This window comes from Misgurnus anguillicaudatus, chromosome 17, assembly GCF_027580225.2.
Source record: "Misgurnus anguillicaudatus chromosome 17, ASM2758022v2, whole genome shotgun sequence".
In the NCBI taxonomy this organism is placed as follows: Eukaryota; Metazoa; Chordata; class Actinopteri; order Cypriniformes; family Cobitidae; genus Misgurnus; species Misgurnus anguillicaudatus.
This window is the reverse complement of record NC_073353.2, coordinates 20,123,843-20,142,719: the sequence shown is the minus strand read 5'-3', so window position 1 is coordinate 20,142,719 and position 18,877 is coordinate 20,123,843. Positions and strand designations below refer to the sequence as shown.

General features: G+C 37.2%; 1 protein-coding gene across 1 annotated transcript in view; it reads right to left on the bottom strand.

Annotated features, from left to right (window-relative positions):
• The window catches only part of cntnap5a (contactin associated protein family member 5a), an 87,258-nt gene extending 71,845 nt beyond the window's left edge, over positions 1–15,413 (bottom strand). Inside the window, exon 1 of the mRNA XM_055215087.2 lies at positions 15,169–15,413. Coding sequence (XP_055071062.2) covers positions 15,169–15,244 — 76 coding nt within the window. The 5' untranslated portion in view covers positions 15,245–15,413. The remainder of the gene's footprint in view (positions 1–15,168) is intronic.
• Positions 15,414–18,877: the final 3,464 nt, after the last annotated feature.

Genomic DNA, 18,877 nt, shown 5'->3' with positions numbered 1-18,877 from the left:
CTTGCAAAGTCAACTATAACTAGGGTGGCCATTCGTGCCAGTTCCGCCGGACACGTCCTGAACATGTTTTCGTGTTCGTTCTCCGGAAGTCGCGTTGTTCGACCGCATACGTCATCGAGGTTCTCACATTTGAGTAAAAATACATTAGAAAATTAAGATTTATTTATTTTAAGACATACCATAATTGTAGTTTCCTTCGTACCTTGAAATGTAGCGGTTGCTTTTCTGAAATTAAACCCGAAATATTAAACCTTGATGACGTATGCGGTCGACCAACGCGACTTCCGGAGAACGAACCCGAAAACATGTTCGGGACGTGTCCGGCGGAGCTGGCACGAATGGCCACCCTACCTATAACTGCCATTCATTTACAGTATGCTCTTTATATAGTTTTAGTATTGTCTCTTTTAATCATCACTTTAATAAACATTATTATGTAGCAAGACCCCTCAGTCTGTCACAAAGATCTTGACGCATATCATATGTCACACACTAGCAGGCAATCATACAATATTTTTCCATTTTTATCAGTGACATTGCAGAGTCATATTTAAAGAGGCTTATGCTAAGTCTGTCATATTTGCTAGAAAACTACAGGAGCCCTATTGTCAAGACAACGGCTAAATTGATCAGGAGAAGGTCACCCATCAGGAAACCTGGCCAAGTTAATTTTTAGCATCACCCAAGCTGTTGATGAGGCTCTCGCAAAGGCTGTAAAACAGCATGTTACACCCTATGAACACTGCTGCTCATAATTAAAGACAGCCAGACCTCAATCCTGCCAAGTATTTCAAGATGTTCAGAATACAATAAATGAATATACACTAGGGTCAAGTGAAAGATCACATTGAAAACTCTGCTTCAAAATCTAAATTGAAGGTAGAAATAAAGTTATTTAATGCAAGTAGTACCACATATATTCAAAAAGAAAACTTTTATATTCTCAACTACTTCAAGTTCAGTAAACAAATAAGCAGATCCATGACAATCCCCTTCTGACATCACCAAGGGAGACAAATTTTCAATGACCATTTTTTCACATGCTTGTGGAGAATGGTTTACCAAAACTAAGTTACTGGGTTGTTCTTCACATTTTCTAGGTTGATAAAAGCACTGGGGATCCAATTATAGCACTTAAACATGGAAAAAGTCACATTTTCATGGTATGTACCCTTTAAGTCATGCCAGATAAACATAGTTTATCAGATCGAAGTCAATGCCAGGTCTAAAGCACGTTGTTATTTATGCAGGAAAAGTGGATACAATTCCTACTTTTGAAGATGGCTTGTAAAGAAGTAGGTTCCTTTAAAAGAGCCTGCTAAAATAAATGTAATCGTAAAATTGTAAATAATTAAATAGTAATGAAAATTTGTACTTTACATGTTTTTTAAATAAACACAATTAAACTGCTCTGTGTTTTTTAGCTGTAAAGCTAAAATCTGAAAGCTAGATTTATACTGAATGTCCGCTCTCATAAAGCTTGCTTTCTTTCACATGGCTGCTTTTTGGCTCCTATCATGTAGCATTATTTGTCAGCATTTCCTCCTAATGGTTTTTGAACAGGCGTTATTCTGTGGCCTCTGTTCACATACAGGAGATTGGCATCCCTCTGTCCATAATTAGACAGCCTGCACTTCACCAAAACAAATACTACTCTACAAAGAGATGTGACTCAATAATGCCATCAAATTGCTTTCTGTCTTCCAGCAAAGATTTCTATTTTCTGTCCGTCTTTGTTCCAGAAACAAATCCGATGTTTCAGGTAGGTGTGCTGCCTTTTCATGTATTTGTCATCTAAAAGAGAACGGTGATTACAAATAATAACTCTATAATGTGAATCATGATGAACACTATGTCTTGATTTATTTAAATATAGCTGATGCTTAGCTGTATGAGATGATAGGCTTAAATGAGAACACTGTCATACTTCAGAAGAAGCTCTAAAAGATGAATGAATGAAACAAGAAACCCGACAACACAGAAAGATCAAATACGCTCAGTGATGTATGGCAGAATTCAATACAAATTTCTGTTATAAAGCACAGACCTTGTGATGGCAAGATCTTTAGAAAACTCGAAAATCATCAGCATTAGAATAAAAACAAATCAGGCCCGGCTTTAGAGATGCAAGTTTTGGAGGGGGGTGTTGAGGTTGCAAGCATTATAGTTGTCTCATGGGATAAGAGAAATAATCAGATGAAGAATTAAAATAATTACACAGACAACTTTAGGAGGTACACTATTCTTTACATTTCAACTGTTATTTTCTTTAAAATGAATCTCACATGTCTACTGCTACAGCTAACGTTATTAACTTTTTGGAATGTTGAATTTTATCGATGTATTTTTTTCATTGTCACATGTTTCTTGATCCCCACATAGTGGAAGCTCATTAACAGCTAAGAATTTTACAACACCTGCCATGCTTTTTATGGCTTTTTGACATTTTCTTGATATTCCCAAACAGACCAGGATGCACTCCATGCACTGGGTTGTTTTAATTCAATGCTGGGTTGTGTCAACTCATGGTTGGGTTAACAACAACCCAGCATAGGTTTAATATAACCTAGTCTCAGCCTCAGACGTCACGCCCACAGACTGTTGGCTAAACGTCTGATGTTTTTCGTAAACTTTTGTGAGAATGTCGAAGTCATTTTGATTGGTTGAAATAAACCGGATTTCCACGAGACGCGAGTGTCGCGATTAGTTTTGGTCCCTGGAAAACAAAGCTCTGACGTTCCATTGAGGAAGAGAATCAGTCGTGTTCACGTGGATAATAATGGGCAGTTATCATGATCAGCTAAACATTGGATTCTATAAAAATATGCAAAGTTCGCGGTATAGACTTTCTAAAAGACGTCCAAGAGTTTTGCTTGAGGTAGTTCGGTTCTTCTGAATTGCTTGTTGGTGTTATAAAGGGGAGAGATATGCTTCAAACAGATGTTTACCGGGAGTGTCTCATTGGTGTGGCTGTTGATGAAGTGCACAACGTTGTTCTATGGTGATGAGTAGTGTTGTTTATTTAGATGCTACTCGATTGCGGCTGGTTATTTCAATAACTGACTTGTTGCAAGACGGCTCGTTATTGTGGGGAGTCCAAAACATGATGCTAGACGAAACAAACTGTAATTGGTTGTTGAATATGTCGGTCAAACAGCTCGTGGGCGGGCTTTGTCCAGAAAAAGCAGCAAAAAAACACTACGCAAGACTTAATATAACCCAACATGTGCTCTGTCCAGTATTTAACTCCACTTGGAGCCAGGCCTGAAACAAATTCCAGGAAGCAACACAAATCATCACAACAAAAAAAAAGAATTTTAAGTAGCCTGAAAAATATTAGGACATCTGGCTTGTGTGTTACCAGTGGTTCTCAAACTTTTTCCGCGTGCGGCCCCCCTTGTGTACGGTGCATTCTTTCGCGGCCCCCTCAAAGAAAATTTATGACAAAAACTGTTCTAAAATTTATTTTTTAATTAAGCAAAACATATTAAGTTATACAAAGTAGTGCTGTTGGTTAGTTGCCTATTAGGTTTAATTACACAGAATTCATGATAAATTAATGTATTTTATAAAATGTCATGTCTGAAGAGTCTGAGGAGACCAACATGGCTTTTGGATTGAAATGAAGTCAAACTTGCTTGTATGTACTGAAGCATCCCATGAACTTTGTTTATAAATATTTATACCATGAACTTTGTTTATAAATATCTATACTGTTGTTATACATTGGAAGTTTGCTTTTTAGTTGTGTCAGATGTTAACATATTTATCATTTTTAATGAGCACTTAAATGTATAATACATTAAGGGTGGGTTGCACCAACAAGGATTAAATTAAGCAGAGTTTAGAGCTAATCTAGGGTTTGTTGATCCCAGTTTAATTTTAATTCGAGTTGTGTTGCACCACTTAAATTTAAACACAGATTAACAAATCTTAGATTAAACCTTTAAACTGTATTAAAACCTTCATCTGCGATTTATTTTGTCCGCCATGTTTAATTTTCCGGTGTAATTAAACAGCAACAATGTTGACGTTGTCATTCAAAAAGGAAATAAACAGTTTATGCAAGCAAAGGTAATGTAATTGTTGTATTATAAATCACCTACATACACCGGTAGGCTAATCTAAAGGTCTGATTCAAATAAAAACATTTGACAATCTTTTAAAACAATTAACAGATCAGGAAATATTGTGACAGGAAATATCGCAAAGCTCAGATATTGTGGTATAATGAACAAGATGTGTCGACGCATTTGTCATGAAGCGCCACCGTGTGTCCGTACATTCACTGTCCTTCGTCTGACTGGAGCGCGCGTGACAGAGGAGAAGCACATACGAGCATCGGTAGCTGTCACCGGTGCTGTTAATAATCTTTTTGAGCCGCCAAACTCACTTTGTTGAGATGTTATAATAAACGCATCTTTAAATAGGGCCACCACGCTCGCGGTATGTGTTTCTAATCATTTAGCCAGACATTTAATCGTAAAAAACATATTTAAACCTCCTCATATGCAAGTTTAAAGTTAATCCCTCACTGAGATTTAAAACGGAGTTTAAAGTAATGGAGCAACAGGATTAAAGATAATCTAGATTTACTGTAAGATTTAAACGTGGATCAAAATGACACTTTAAATTTAAACCTGTTTATTTTTAAACAGGTTTAAAGTTTGGTGCAACGGAATTATTAAATAAGCTTTGATTTAAACCAGATTTAGGCCTAATCCTTGTTGGTGCAACCCACCCTAAGGAAAATGTTTCTGTCATATTCAGTATTGTGCAAAAGTCTTAGGCCACCACCACCAGACTTTTAGAAGTTTTAGAAGTTTTAGTGTCCATCCATAGGCCTATTTATTTTTCAATCTATTTTATTAAGATACAAACTGAAAATACACACTGTAAAAATACTTTGCTGCCTTAATTTTTTTGTTAAATCAACTCAGATTTACAAGATGAGTTGTCACAACTTATAAAATATAGTTTAGAAAAGTCTACTTAATTTTATAAGTTATAACAACTCACCTGTAGTTATAACAACTCATCTCTAGTAAAGACAAATTATAGTAAGTTGAAATGACTTGTAAATCTGAGTTGATTCAACAAAAATTGCAAAGTATTTTTACAGTGCAGGAAATATGTACAAAAATAAAAATTTTCAGAACTAAATGTCTTTTTCAGGCATCGTCAGTGTTTAGTGTGACCTCTATTTTTTTGTGCAGAATGGAGTACAAAGGTGAGTTTACCCTAAAAACTTGTAGGGGTGTCACGATTCTCCAAATCCTCGATTCGATTACATTTTCGATTCTGATGTCACGGTTCAATTCGATTCTCGATTTTTTAAAGAATTTTTTAAGACAAAAAATTATATGCCTTCATTATTATTATTATTATTATAACTATTATAGTTTCACATTAACATGCACATTGCGTGCTTTTCCTCGCATGGGGGTTTGTGGGCTTTACTTTACGCAAGAGAGCTTGTAGAGAGAGAATTCCTTCTTGCATGCAGATAGACTTAATGCGCGCGTCTTGGACTCCTATTATCTGAAATAAAACCAGTGCGTCATAAGCAGCTGCGCTTTTCTCTGTCTCACGTGCACGAGCTCTCGCATCTGTCCAAAGTCTAAACATAAACTTAAGTAATAATCCTTACCTATTCAGTTTTATGAGTTTCATGCGAGCTGAGGCAAACTATACCTTTTGTTTAAAATATAACCCGCTGCATCTTGGCGGCTCTCTCGTGCACGTGCAGAGAGCTGCGCTCTGTCCCAACTCCGAAGACAGATCACTAGGTAGTAATCCTGTTTATGATATGCATTTCAAGGAGTTGTAGCAATACATCCCTCGTGTTTAAAATATAAATCGCGTTCCGCTGGATGGATGTTTATAAAGACACTTCTGAGAGTTTATTTTCCCCCGCTTGGCAAGCCGACCGGACGTGAAATGGGGGCGTGGCAGCATCGACGATCCCATTTTTTTATTCGAAGTTCGAGGTTATGACTTAATTTCGATCGATTTCGATTTTAAATCGAAATCGTGACAACCTTAAAAACTTGACTTACATTTTTGCAGTTTTAATACTATATACACATTTCCTGTATTTTCTGGATGTATTCTATTAAAGAGACTGAGAAACAATTATATATGATCACTATAACATTGCAAAAACAACAAATCTAATTCTGGCATGGTGGCCTAAGATCTTTGCACTGTAAAGTTATCAGATTAAAAAAAAAAAAACTTAACAGTATTATATTAGGAATGATAGATGATACTGCTTTTAAAAACTGTTTGAAAATAAAATGTACTGTAATGTGTTGCTGTCTTTAGATTTACCATATTAACACCCTATAGTATTAAAACTATAACTCTACATTCGATTTAACAAATTAGGGTAATAGACTTTATTATTTAAAAATGTTTTCCCTCACTCTAGCTTTCTAGTGAAACTTGGCAGTGTGTTATTATAAGCATTGTTGCTTGACTTGTGATGTGATTTCTATAATTGTTATTCTCAAAGCAGCATCAACCCCTGCCTTGACATCACTCCTAAGGCTACAGATCATCGTTAACCCGCTATGTTAGACAGGGTGAGGGAATGCCTGAGGTTATTGTCCTATGAGCTTCTGTTGAATATCACATCAGGGGAAGTGGATCTGCTGCTACAGGATGCTGACAGTTGGGCCATTTCCAGCCCATCGCCCAGATGGCAGGGCACATGCTCTGCCCCCGGCTGGCTTATGGAAATGTCACAAGAATGGCATTTGAAACATAATGAAAAAGAAATGCAGGACATGCAGGTGTGCGCTTTATATTTTTGCTGATGCTCTATCTTTTATCCTCTTTGTTTGAGTGTAAGCCTGCAGTGAACATGACACTACACAGCAGACAGTCAAACCTGTTTCTACATCATAAGTCTAACAGCTTCAGCAGTACAGTGTGGATTCAAGATAAAACAGGTTTCTAACACAGACATATTTTATTTATGGGATCACAGTTCTTTCTGAATTTTCAAAACACATTCATTTATACTTACAAAGGTTACAAAGTTTAAACATGCTTTCTAATTCTCTCTAAATGTTTTTGGAGATATCCTCTTTGATCAGGTTTTACAATAAAGTAGAAAATGTGTTTTAAAAAACGTCATCAGGAGTCTCAGCTTTACAAATGCCATTTGAAAACTCTTTTCTTTGGAAACTGTCAAGAAAAATCTTTTAAATATAATATAAACTCACCAAAAGGATTATTAGGAACACCTGTTCAATTTCTCATTAATGCCATTATCTAATCAAACAATCACCTGGCAGTTGCTTCAATGCATTTAGGAGTGTGGTCCTAGTAAAGACAATCTCCTGAACTCCAAACTGAATGTCAGAATGGGAAAGAAAGTTGATTTAAACCATTTTGAGCATGGCATGGTTGTTGGTGCCAGACGGGCCGGTCTGAGTATTTCACAATCTGCTCAGTTACTGGGATTTTCATGCACAACCGTTTCTAGGGTTTACAAAGAATGGCGTGAAAAGGGAAAAACATCCAGTATGCAGAAATCCTGTGGGCGAAAATGCCTTGTTGACGCTAGAGGTCAGAGGAGAATGTGCCCACTGATTCAAGCTGATAGAAGAGCAACTTTGACTGAAATAACCACTCGTTACAACCGATGTATGCAGCAAAGCATTTGTGAAGCCACAACACACACAACCTTGGCTAGGATGGACTACAACAGCAGAAGACCCCACTGGGTACCAATCATCTCCACTAAAAATAGGAAAAAGAAGCTACAATTTGCACAAGCTCACCAAAATTGGACAGTTGAAGACTGGAAAAATGTTGCCCTGGTCTGATGAGTCCCGATTTCTGTTGAGACATTCAGGTAAGAACATGGATCCATCATTCCTTGTTACCACTGTGCAGGCTGGTGGTGGTGTAATGGTGTGGGGGATATTTTCTTGGCACACTTTAGGCCCCTTAGTGCCAATTGGGCATCATTTAAATGCCACGGCCTACCTGAGCATTGTTTCTGACCATGCCCATCCCTTTATGACCACCATGTACCCATCCTCTGATGGCTACTTCCAGCAGGATAATGCACAATGTCACAAAGCTCGAATCATTTTAAATTGGTTTCTTGAACATGACAATGAGTTCACTGTACTAAAATGGCCCCCACAGTCACCAGATCTCAACCCAATAGAGCATCTTTGGTATGTGGTGGGACGGGAGCTTCGTGCCTTGGATGTGCATCCCACAAATCTCCATCAACTGCAAGATGCTATCCTATCAATATGGGCCAACATTTATAAAGAATGCTTTCAGCACCTTGATGAATAAATGCCACGTAGAATTACGGCAGTTCTGAGGGTGAAAGGGGGTCAAACACAGTATTAGTATGGTGTTCCTAATAATCCTTTAGGTGAGTGTATATGGTATAGTGGAAGAGATCAGAAAGGAGAGTAGCACTTAAGTGGAGTATGTTTAATATTAGACGTTGTGTAAGCACACCTCCCACCTGATGCTTATTTAAATCAACCTTACAAAAAATATATTATAATGGCCTTAAAGTTAAAATAATAATGTAGATAATATTACATATTATTATATTATTTTCATTTATATTTAGCATTTTATATCGATCTACACTGTCCTCAATAATGAATCAGATACCATAATGGCCTTTCTTCAGAATTTACATGAAAACTTAGGCAATACAAATCATCACAAAAGAAAAAACTAAGATCGTGAGAAAAAGAGAGAGCAGGGACCAAATTATGACATCTGGCCTTTGTATTAGATTAATAAAAAACATTTTGACACTCAACAGCAGACTAAAATTCATGCATACATCAGGTCAACAATTACGTCCAATTTTCCCCTGAAACAACCTACGCAAACTGACACCAAGTTACCTGTTAACATCTACATGTCTTACGTGCATGTGAATCATGTCTTTAATTAGAAAGAAATAGGCGCACATGAAGGTTGATTGCACATGTTGTAATGGGTAATATTGTATAATCCTAGCACATTTACTTAGAGTTGTGACTGCGTGAAGACCTGTAATCTTTACCTGGCTCCAGCCCAAGATGCTTGGATAGGTTTCAGCCCTTTCTGCAAATGTACAAGTGGTTTAGAAAATTGATGCAATTGCATAAATCTATTGGTGTTTCAAATTATTTACATTAAAGTAAATGACTGAGACAGATATTTATGGAGACTAGATTATAAGCACAGACAAATAACATAGAATGATTGTAAATTGTTCAAATAAACACAACAATACTGCTTTGTATTAGGGGCTTTGAGGTCTTATTTTAGGTCTTTTCAACTTTCTATTTTTTCAGTCTATCTAAGATAATTAAATGATGTACAATTAATTGCGTGTCTTATGTTGTTTTGTGTAGCACCTTAGTCATGGAGAAATCGAATTTAATGTGCATTTCCCTTAAATTACTTTGAAACTAAATACTATGAAATATTTCTATGCAACTCATTTGGACAATTGTGACCAATTGTTTTGAAAGTCTTACTCTCAAAAGGTTACTACCTCACTATCCAACCCTGTATCACGAAATTACGTACCTATAGCCATGTACATTTTCCCTGACACTGTCACGTTTTTCCGCCTTTTTACGTGAATGTATCACATATTTCTGTTTTCGTGTCATTGTCACGTATTGGTTACTCAACTGTTTTGTCCTATTTTCAAACCATTGTCGCTTTGGTTTAGGGTTAGGTTTGGTGTTTGCGTTATGCTGCGTTTACACCATCCGCAATGGAGGCGTGAAGCGCAAGTGATTACAATGTTAAGTCAATGTGAAGACGCGTTGACGCACGTCTGGAGGTTTCACAGCGCGAATAAGGCGTTTGGCGCGGAAAACGCGATTCCGGCTTATTCGCACATATAGTTCGCACGAATTGAGCGCCTGTCGCGGTACGCGTGAATGGTGCTTTTTGTGCATTTTGCGTTTGAGGCGAATTTGCGGCTGACACCCGAGTTGAAAAATTTGAACTTTGGCGGATTTTCGCGCTGCGTTAACCAATCAGCAGCCTGCTTGCTGCTGTGGCGGCAGCCCCACTTGGAGTCACTCATTCAACCTGAAGGAATGCTTGATATTGTCAAACCAGTCACCCGGAGCTAAACGACACAAGTTCTTATTTCTATAGAGACAGGAATAATCGACGCCGTTTATTTTCCCCCTATAGTAAGGTTACCAAATACAAACCGGTAACTCTCTCAATAAATGCAAAAAAATCAGCCATCTTGCAAACAGACAACCGCATAGCACTTGCCCCTTTCACAAGAAGCGGATTTTGCCTCTGACACGCGTCAAACGCTTGCTTTTTCAGCATGTCTACTTCGCTCTAGATGCGCGAATGCATTCCAACTGTTCAAGCGGCAAACCAGGTGCGGTAGACGCGATTTTGACGCATGAAACGTGGTTGGTGTAAACGCAGCATTAGGATGTTACTTATGTCATGATTTATTTTTTATATTTTCTGATTTTTAAACCATTGTCGCCTGGTGTTAGGGTTAGAGTTGGGTTTGGGTAAGGATGTCATTTTATGTAAATCTAAAACAAAGCGACAATGGTAAGAAACGTAAACAGTCAAACATAATGACACATAAACAGACATACGTGATACATTCCTTAAAAGGTGGAAAAACGTGACAGTGTCACGAAAAAGACTCTCAAATTTACGTGACTATAGGTACGTAATTTTGTGATACTGGGTAACCCACTCTCAAAAAGGTTACTAATAGTAAGGTTCCTATTAAAATGCTTTAAAGTAGCTTTGTAAACCATTATTTAAAAGGATTTTGAAAGAACTACAAATCCGAGAGTCAATTATTTTAACTGGTTTAAATAGTTTAAATAGATCTTGTATGGAATTTAAGTAAGGGATAATGTATAAGTTGTTATCACAAAAATAAGTTCCGACGGTGTGATCAGGACCCGATATGAAGTGGAGGGTCTTGTATCATACGGCTGTTTAGGGCTGAAACGATTCATCAAGTTACTGTCATGGGCTTGCCAGATCTTTTGTACTAGACTCAGGTCTGAGTGTATCTGGCAAGACCATGACAGTACTATGTTCTGTGTGGGAACATGTGGAGTCATATAGTATGTGTGGCTTCCACGTGTTCCCAGTGTTTTGTGGCTGTCATGGTCTTGCCTGACCTTGGTTATAATCCAGGTCGGATGTTAGAGGGCAAGACTATGGCAGCATTGTGTTTACATGGGAACACGTGTGTTTTCACATCATGTATGTGTGACACGTGTTCCCAGTGTCTTGTCACTTTTACCCTACTCCCTTGTGTACTCGTGTCTTACGTGATTAATTATGTTCACCTGTTCCCCATTGATGTGCTGTCTTTATAATGCCCTCGCGTTCTCTGTGTTGTGCGCGTGCGTTGTTGAATGTGCAGAGTTTTCATGTATTCCGTGTTCTCTGTTACCAGTTCCTGTTTTTGTTCCCGTGTTTTGGTTTGTGTTTTATCACAGTGTTTTGTTATCCTCTGTTTTACCCCCACGTGGGTATTTTCTGTTCAGTCTTATTAAATACATTGTTTATTTTGATACATCCTCTGCGTTTGGGTTCTCCTTTTGTTTTCACTTTCCGGTGTATACCGAACGTGACAGTTACTCGATTAACTCGATTCAAAAAATTCCTCGAGGCAAGAATTCTGCCTCGAAGCCTCGTTAAATTACTATGACGTGCACTACACGCGCCGGGATCTGATTCACGCGGACCGTTGTTCAATGTTCAGGAAGCACATCATAGCGCGTGATACATTTTTTATTTAGTTGGCGCGATGCGGATAGTAAAGATTATACAGTAAAAAGTACAAGATCTGTATGCTGTAAAACAGGGTCTTGATTGTCTTTGGAAAAAGATCTAAAATTAAAACATTTTCTGTTTTTTATTGTGAAAGCAGAAAAGATAGAAAAACATAAAAAATAGAAGATTTGCCAGACAGAGAATAAAAGTTATATGTGTGCTTGTAAAGATAACTGCACTAAAGTAATGTTTGCAAGGAAACTTCATTCTCTGACCAGAAATGTATAAAGACAATTTAAAAGTGGCGTTAACTGTAACAAATGCGTAAAATCAAAAGTTATACCTCTACCAGATAATCTAGCAATCTTTCAATGCTGCAGGATCCACAACAAGGCAGTCTGATTTGGTCATAGGGGAACTACAAAAAGAGATTGAGATCATAACTGCAGACAAAGCACAAGTGTTGTCGATGGTCATCATTTTAGAAAACGACAGGTTGATGAAAATTCATATTTATGGCATTCAACTGAATCTTCACAGGTACAGTATGTACAATCTGCTGACTATCCACTAACTTGCTATACAAATAATTTTTGACCCGGCTCGACAGTATCAGTATTCAGCAGAATTCTTGTGAAATCTCTCTTATTCTGTAAACGGTATCTTCCTCCACAGACGTGAGGAAGCGGAGGATGCAGCGATAGGCTGATTTTGTCTGAATAAAAGCCCCGATTAATCAATCTTTTCATGCTCTGGTGCCCACACAGCATAAATCAGCATGGAGATGAAGTCAAGTTTATAATATGGACAACACTGTCAAAGCTCTTCGTAGCCTCTCACCTTTCAAGGTGATTTATATGATCTGCTATAGTCTTAATGCAGCCATTTCTCCACATTCCAAGGTGCTTCGGCTCAATATCGTCACCCTTTGTCTTATAAGAGACTGTTAAACCAGTAGGCAATTTGGTTTTACAGTTGACAGAAAATTGAGTAGATCAAGCCTGCCCTAGCAGTGAACCAGTCATTTCCCATCCAACTCCAGCCAAAACTATTATGGAGGAAACGGAAAACAATCTAGTACAGATTCCCTCCTCCTCAATTCCTGTAGGAAATCTGGTCATCTCCGCAGGAGAGCTCTCTTTAAAAGCCTTTGCATTTGACCTCATAAGAAAGTTGAAATAAATGGCTCTATCATGCTAATGCCCGACAAGACTCTGCTCTCCCCCACTGAGAGGGGAGTTGTATCGAGAATGTTAAATCAGGTTGCCTATACCAGAAAAGCACTTTGACATGCATTCAGACTGAATAAATATGCGTGTCCTGTTTGGGTCAATGCACACCATTTGCACTTCTAACTGTGTGTGGGACAGTAGTGGTCTCAGACGTTTAGCAACACTTTTTAAGGTTCTGGCAGCGTTGAAGGCGTTAAATTGAAAAACGTAATTTTAGGATTTGCATTTTTATGCATTTGGCAGATGCTTTTATACAAATTGACTTACAATGCATTACAAAGTATACATTTTATTAGCATGTGTGTTCCTGGGGGGTCAAACACATGACATTTTATTTTACTTATGCAATGCTCTACCAATTTCTATCTATCCATCTATTGAGTAACAGGAACTGAATAATATAGTAATATATAAAATAACAGCAACTGTATGCATGCAAAAGAATATGCATATCAATTGTCATCATCCTTCAAGGGGCTATTTATTCTCTTAATGGCTGTCCAGGTGGTGTACAGTTTATCACGGTACATACTACAGATATTGAGAGATCTACAGCGTGTTTGGCAGTCTCCCACATATTCAGGAAATTTGCTTTGCAAACTGTTTAAATAATTAATTGTCTGTGATTGACGTATCATTAATATTGCACCATAAGACAAAGACCTCATTTTATTCTGCCTTTTGAGTGTAAAACCCATCACGCTGGACTTCTTAATATCATCTTGTCCACAGACAATGTCATGTTTCACAAAACTGAGTCCCTGGGCCCTGACTCACTGTTTGCCGTAGTAAGGTGAAATAAGACTTTCATCTTATGTCATGTTGGGACCCTCCAATGTCTAGTGGTCACAATAAAGGGATGTAGATGTTTTTCCAGGGACACCAGATCTGAAAGGACGCGCTCTTGTTATCCCTCTTTGAGAGCAGAGCCAGGGGCTCCTGAGAGAGACAGCAGCAACCATTATCTCTGTTACCTGACACAATTGACAAGGATATGATAGATCTCTAGCTATATTCTGGTGCCTCTGAGGTAAATATGAGAATATCCTTTTGCTGTCCTCAGTGTGGATTCAGTGCATGTAAGTCAGTCGATCCCGATCCACAACACAACTTTCAAGCACTGCAGAGCCATGAATGATTGAGGAAGTTTTGGTTCATCTCTGTGGTAAATATGAGAATATCCTTTTGCAGTCCTCGGTGGGGATTCAATGCATGTACGTCAGTCGGAAGTTAAGTCATTAAGGAAGTTTTAGTTCCAGATAATATAGAAATGTAAACAACTGAGTCAGAATATATGGAAAAATGTTGTGGTATATGAAACCGACAGATGAGCCCTGCTTCATTGGGTTCCTTTTAATACTACAGGTGACACATTTGGAACAGTTTCCCTATCAAGTATTGGAAAATACACACAATACAAGGCACATTCAGCAGTCAGGGGAAGTCGCACTGTCCTATCCCACTCCTATCAAGTCTATATGTGAGTCATACACTGTGAGGGGACCAACAAAGAGTGACAATCATGTATTTGAATTGTTTAAAGCTAAGAAGACTACATTCACTGGAGTGTGTTGGGGAATGTCAGAATAATGAAACCAATAACAAGAAGTCCATATTATACCATTATAAAAAGCTAGAGTAACATTATAAGTCATACAAAACAGCTGAAAGCAACACGTGCAATGTTTTTCTCTGCTAAGTACTAAATAACGCGCTATCTTAAACGCGCTATGACACGCGTCACAATGCAATGTGTATATTAGCGCGTGAAATCAATTATAGTAAAAAATATCTAACTGAACGTGACAAAGACTACGGTAAAAGTTTAAATGAAACTTTTTGACATACATAACACTAACTACAACAATAAAAATCACATAAATGTGGATTCAGGTTGTTGACATCTTACGCAAATTCCTTGATAGCCAAACGACTAGCCTCATGTCTTTTGATGGTTATCACATCTTTTTCATTTTTGCATAATTCCGTGGACATTGTTGAGGATTTCTTAAATCAGGTAATGTTAAATAAGTCAATAAATTGCTAGCTATTCAATTTTCTGCAGTCAATGAATCGATCCCGTTTAACATCAAACATCCGAGTCAAATAAAAACGCAAGAAACTTCCAATATCAAAGCGCAAAGAACTGCACTGTACTTACGGTGACTGGCGCACATGGCTGAGCTGAAAACGGAGAGCAGCGTCAAACCGCAAGCCCATGACTTTGGCAACTGCATGTTGTCCAGGTTGAATGGCAGTATATCCTAAATATGTATCCTAATAAATAAAGTCCAGTACGACTCGCGTGGTCTCGTTTCTCCTTGATATTTCAGCAGCTCGTGCCTCCTCTCTCCCTCTCTCTCTCTCTCTTACCAGTGAGCAGCAGAACCGACACCAGTCGGGAAAGAAGCTCTTAAAGACACCCACAGCTCCCAAAACACCGTCAGCGTCATCTCTCCAACGCACACACATACACAAACACTCATGCATCCTCTAACACTAGTACCTCATTTTCCAAAACAACACTGTTTGTGCTCCAAATGCATCAGAAGCTAATCCCATATGACAAATAAGTGTTTGGGGGTATACAGTGTGAAACAGTGTGGAAAACTGTAAGTAATATTCATATGGGCTTTAGTTGTTAGTGAAACATTAGTGTAATGTTTCAGCACCGTGGACAGTTCCACTGACCCGACATGGGGTACCACCCCAGTGACACAAAAGATACAGTTTTGTACTTTAAACTCTTACAATTATTCCTAAAAGGTTATTTTTTTAAACTGCATGGTTTCATTTAGAGGCTTTATGTTGCACAAATGTTCATGGTTAAATTCTACTGACTAGATGAAATAAAGATAAGATAGAAAATGTTATTTGGAGAACCAAAAATTGCTGCTAAGAATCCTTTTTACACCTTTATTTTTTTAAAGTACACACTGTGCATCCTAAGTCATGTCATAATTATTTATTTGTAAAGCTTTTGGTTGTAAACACCTTTGGACTCATCTGTCTCACTTTACTAGACAGTTGGTGACACCCATAGGCTTTAAATGGGATGACAACACTGCCTACAGACTGAGTCAACTGCTCTTCTGTGTCTCCTTGTGCATGAGGACTCAGTGACTCACACAGAACCAGTGAACAGCAGTGTTGTCAGCAGTGGCTCTGGCCTCGATCGGTGAATTATGTTGAAATGACATGAATCAATTCATAAAAACAGCTCATCTTTGGTTTCGTGTCTAAATAATTTTATTGTCAATTATCAGCATCTATAAAACATCATTCAACTGTTTAGCCACAGCAGGCTAAAGAAGTAAATTGCTTTTATTGAAACAGCAAGCAAAACCATCCCAACTGGGCACAATATCCAAAACAAAATGATTATATTTGTGCAAAATTTTTGTTGGTAAATTCAGTGGGGAAAATTTAGCAGTTCAAAATTTATAGTAAAGTTATGAACATTACAATAAAATGTAGTTTGAAGAGTTGTTACTATTTAAAACTAGTCGATAATGGAAGTTGTTAAAATTGTAATTAAAGTTAATCAAAGACAAGAACAGATATTGGTTTTAAGCAAACAGGTATTACGTTTTACCATTGTTGCTTAGGTTTAGGGTTAGATTTACATAAAATGACATCCTTACCCAAACCCACACTGTAAAAAAAATCTGTAGAAATTGCAGCTGGGTTGCCGGTAACTTACCGTAGATTTAAATTTTTGTTATTTACTGGCAACATTTTGTTCAATGTTAAAAAGACATTTAACATTTACAAGTCTTTGTCTTTACAGAGTAAAACTAAAAAAGCAGCATCAAGCAAAACATTCTGGTAAACAAAATCTGAAGCAAAAAACAGAAAAAGGTTGATGATGATTTCTGTTTCCCAAAATGCTTTGCATGAGGCTGTTATTGTATAGTTTTATTCTGTAAAGATAAAGACTTGTTAATATTTAAAATTTATTTAACTTCGAACAAACACTTGCCAGTAAATAACATAAATTTAAATCTACGGTAAATTACCGGCAACCCAGCTGCAATAACATAGAAATTTCTACAGAATTTTTTTACAGTGCAACTCTAACCCCAACACCAGGCGACAATTGTTTAAAGTTTAGAAAATATAAAAGAATAAAGCAGGAAAAATAGTATATACCAATACATAAAGTGACAAACTAACGCAAACACCAAATCTTACCCTAAACCGAAGCAACAATGGTTTGAAAATAGGAAAAAGCAGTTGAGTAACCAATCCGTGATTGCCACGGAAAAATTAACAAAAAAATTCTGTGACTATTTGTGAGATCATGTTGCATGTAAAAAATAGGGCAATGAAATGTGGTTCCCCTTGTGATGTCAGAAGGGGATAATACCCCTTAATTTGCACTATCCAACCATGGCACTGCCATTTAATGCAGAAATCAGCTTATTTGCATTTAAAAGGGCACACCCAAAAAAGGGCACACCTACACAGTGGTAATTTTAACATGCTTTAATAAACCATCTATATGATATTTTGAGCTAAAACTTCACATATGACACCAAAGACTTATTTGGCATCTTAAAAAAGACTATGAAATGTCCCCTTTAAGGTACATTGTATCACTATGTCAGTATGTGAGTTTTGTGCACTCTCAGAAAAAAGGTAAAAATCTGTCACTAGGCTTGTACTCTTTCAAAAAATTAATTTTTGCACATAAATACATATTAGTGCATTCAATATACATATTTGTACCAAATGAATCTGCTCACATGGTACATATTAGGACCATTTTAAAGGGTACTGTGAGCGTACCTTTATCTGAATCGACCCCATGACCTCCTCAGCACTTAAAAAAAAAAAAAAAAATTCTGCTGAGGTACTACAACAGAAATCTAATCTATGATTTTACATTTATTTTTGATTGTATTATTTGCTAAATTGCCTTTACCTTATTAATCTGTTTCATATTTGAAGGAAAAGATGTGGAGTATTGGCAAAAGAAATAAAAAGATCACAATAAAAGTTAAAAGCTAATGATAGATAATGATGACAGTTGGATGATAAGTGTGTTTGTGCAATGGTTTAATGTTGCGGACAGACGACACATCACCCACTGGGAACAGTGATAAGCATGTTATCACATAAGAGACTACAAATAAGCTACACACGAGACGGGGAATGAGGAGACTCTCACATGAAAAGTTTAAGGTTTGACCCTCTTTATCCACATCCAGATGTCCAATTTCTTATATTTATTATGAATGTAAATAACCTCTTCATACAAAACATTTCTATTCACTGACTTATTTAGAGAAAGCACAGAAGTCACAGCATCTCGGATGCAATCTAATGTATTTGGTTCCTATAGCATTTCAAAGAACATCTAAACATAGATGTGTCACCAGATTAGATTTTTCTATTCCAGATTGATCCTATTTATGAGCTGTAACTTTTTAATATTTGCACTTCTTCGTATTACACTAATCAATACTAAATGCTTTAAAGAGCATAAATTGCATGTAATATATATGCTTGTGGCCCAATTAGTGAAAACGATTCATGATCTCACCACCACAAAGATGCTAGATTTACACGCTTTATAACGGATCAGCATATGATGGCATAAGTGTGTATGCTAGATCCTGTTTTTCTCTTAGGCGGTTGCAATGAAAAAGTCTTTCAATGTGAGCCCCTATAGTGAATTTGTTGATAAAGATATTGTTATTCTACAATTGCAAAACAATGAATAAAATATATTTATTTAAAACAAGCTGTATGTGAAAAAATCACATGAACTCTAAAGTCCTATATTAAAGCAACATCCACTCAGGTGTTTAACATACGAAATATGATTTATGTGCCCTGCCTTCGACTGATGGCACTATTTCTAT